This window comes from Vigna radiata, chromosome 11 (genome assembly GCF_000741045.1).
Source record: "Vigna radiata var. radiata cultivar VC1973A chromosome 11, Vradiata_ver6, whole genome shotgun sequence".
NCBI classification, from domain to species: Eukaryota; Viridiplantae; Streptophyta; class Magnoliopsida; order Fabales; family Fabaceae; genus Vigna; species Vigna radiata.
The window spans coordinates 12590699-12593299 of NC_028361.1; the positions used below are offsets into that span (position 1 = coordinate 12590699).

Below are 2601 nucleotides of genomic sequence, written 5' to 3' on the forward strand. Positions count from 1 at the left end.
TATCATGGTTTCCAATGGTGCATGGGATGGTGAAACTCCCCGGATCTTTAAATTTTGGAGGGAGAGTCTTTTGCATGATGGCACTGCAATTTCCCTGCACTTCAATTGTTTCCTCATCTAAATACTTTTTCTTCTTGTTGAGGATTTGCTTCATGTACTTTGCATAGGCAGGAATATGTTGTAGTGCTTCGGTCAAGGGAATAGTGATCTCAATCTGGTTGAATATTTGCTTGAATCGAGCCAATTGTTTCTCCTTTTCTCTATTGGAGGGGATTTTGGGATAAGGAAGGTGTTTCACAACCTCTTTTTCTTTTTTCTTTTTCTCTTTTTCTTTTCCTTTATTTTCTTCTTCTCCTTGAACAATCTCTTCTTCCACTTCTTTCTCTCCTTGATTCTCTTCTTCATTCTTTTCCTTCTTTTCTTCTTCTTCTTTCTTTTCTTTTTCTTCTCTTTTCCTCCCAACCTCTTTTCCGCTTCTAGTGAATATGACATTACACTCTTCCTTAGGGTTGGCTTGAGTATTAGCAGAAAATTGTCCACTTTGTTGACTTGTCAATTGCTTGGCCAACTGACCAACTTGCATTTCCAAATTCTTTATAGATGCATTGGTATTCTTTTGGTTTTGGATGGACTGTTGGATGAACATCTGCAATGTTTCTTCTAGTTTTGTATTCCTATCATTCTGAGATGAGTATTGATGAGCAGGTTGATAAGAATTTCTACTACCAGAAGCTCCTTGTGCTTGTCTCCACCCTTGATTGGAAGGATTAGGGAAGGTGTTGTTGAAGAAATTTTGTCTTCCTTGGTTCCCCATATAATGAACTTCTTCAGATTGGGAACCACTAGGAACTTGACAATGGCCATTAGGATGATTATCTCCACAGAAATCACATCTCATAACTTGGTGATGTGGTTGAGCTTGACTTTGCATTCCTTGCAACTGCTGAGGTAACTTAGCCATATTTTGGGTCAGGAGCTCCATTTGTTGGGCAAGAGGTTTGTTTTGAGCAAGTATTACATCCTGAGCATTAAGTTCATAAACTCCTCTTTTATGCACTTGAGTCCTCCCACGTCGGCTCCGCATGTCAGTGGAAACCATGTTTTCAATAACAGCAATGGCCTCATCAGCAGTTCTTAATAGAACTGACCCACCAAAAGATGCATCAAGTATCATCATTGTATGAGGTTGCAAACCATTGTAGAAGATTTGCACTTGCATCTCCAAGCTAAAGCCATGACTGGGACACTTCCTCAATAAAGCTTTGAATCTTTCCCAGGCTTCACACAGTGGTTCATCTACTCCTTGGACAAAAGTAGCAATCGCAGCCTTTATCTNTGTGCTTTTAGATGGTGGAAAGAAGCGAGCAAGAAATTTGTGTTCCACATCCTCCCAACTAGTCAAACTTTGATTAGGTTGTGACTGAAGCCAATCCTTTGCTTTGCCATTCAGAGAAAATGGGAAGAGTCTCATATACAATGCTTCTTCCTCCTCCCCCATAGCACCAACAAAGCCACACAATTCATAGAAAGTGACCAAATGAGCATGAGGGTCTTCATTATCCATGCCAGAGAATTGATTAGAACTGATGAGTTGGAGTAGAGTTGGCTTCATTTCTGCAAGTTTATCACTCATAGTGGGCCTCACAATGCTTGAGAAATTTCTCGGGCTAGNGTAAGCAATGGAGTCCCCTATGGTTCTTCGTGGAGGTGGTCCTGTGCCATCCATCTCGTTTACAAAAGAAGTATCCAGAAGATCAATAGGTTGATTGTTGAGAGAAGTCGAAGATTCAGGGACAGCTTGTTGACTAATGGCTCGTCGTTCCTAGTATCATTGTTGTTTCTACGAGCTGTTTTCTCGATCTCAGGGTCGACAAGGAGTGGTTCAGATGACACAGTCCTCCTTGTACGAATAGTTCCCTGCATACACTAGAGAACAACCAAACTCGAGCCACAAGTTAGCCCCAAAAATATGAAAATAGTAATTACTATAAAACAGAAAATTAAAAACAAAAGAATAAAGTCTAAATCAGTTAAAAATCACACAAAAGTCTAGTTTGAACACCGAGTCCCCGGCAACGGCGCCAAAAACTTGTTGTGACTTTGGAAAGTGTACCAAATCGTTTCAAGTAATAAAACCGGTAAGACCGGATATCATTTTCCAAGAGACTCATTAAACTAAACAATCGTATAATTTCTAACTAACGTAGACTAAAGAATGCTTTCATAATTTGGGTTTTGGTGCAATTAAAGTAAATATGAAACATAAATGATAAAAGTGATCTTAGGTACTCAAACACTTTGAAATGGAAGGGTTAGAAATGATATGGAATGATATTGTTGGGGGTATGATTTCACCTACATCACTCTTATGTATAGACAATCACTTCCTCTTCATTGAAATGTCAATGTCAATCTACTAATTTACTAAAACCCAAATCCCTTGGTAGAAAGAGCCTAGACTTCCTCATTAGACTCCAATCCCTTGGAAAACCTAATGATTATTTCCGCATTAAGAAATGAGATTTTAAGACATCCAAAGGTCCTAGTTCTATCCCTAGATACTATTTCCTTTAGGTGTTTAACCCAAGTCAAGGTTTACCC

General features: G+C 39.2%; 1 protein-coding gene across 1 annotated transcript in view; it reads right to left on the reverse strand.

The window, feature by feature from the left end:
- LOC106776779 overlaps positions 1-1726 on the reverse strand; it is a 3574-nt gene extending 1848 nt beyond the window's left edge. Inside the window, exon 1 of the mRNA XM_014664249.1 lies at positions 464-1726. Within this exon, the coding sequence (XP_014519735.1) occupies positions 464-1726 (1263 nt within the window). The remainder of the gene's footprint in view (positions 1-463) is intronic.
- Positions 1727-2601: the final 875 nt, after the last annotated feature.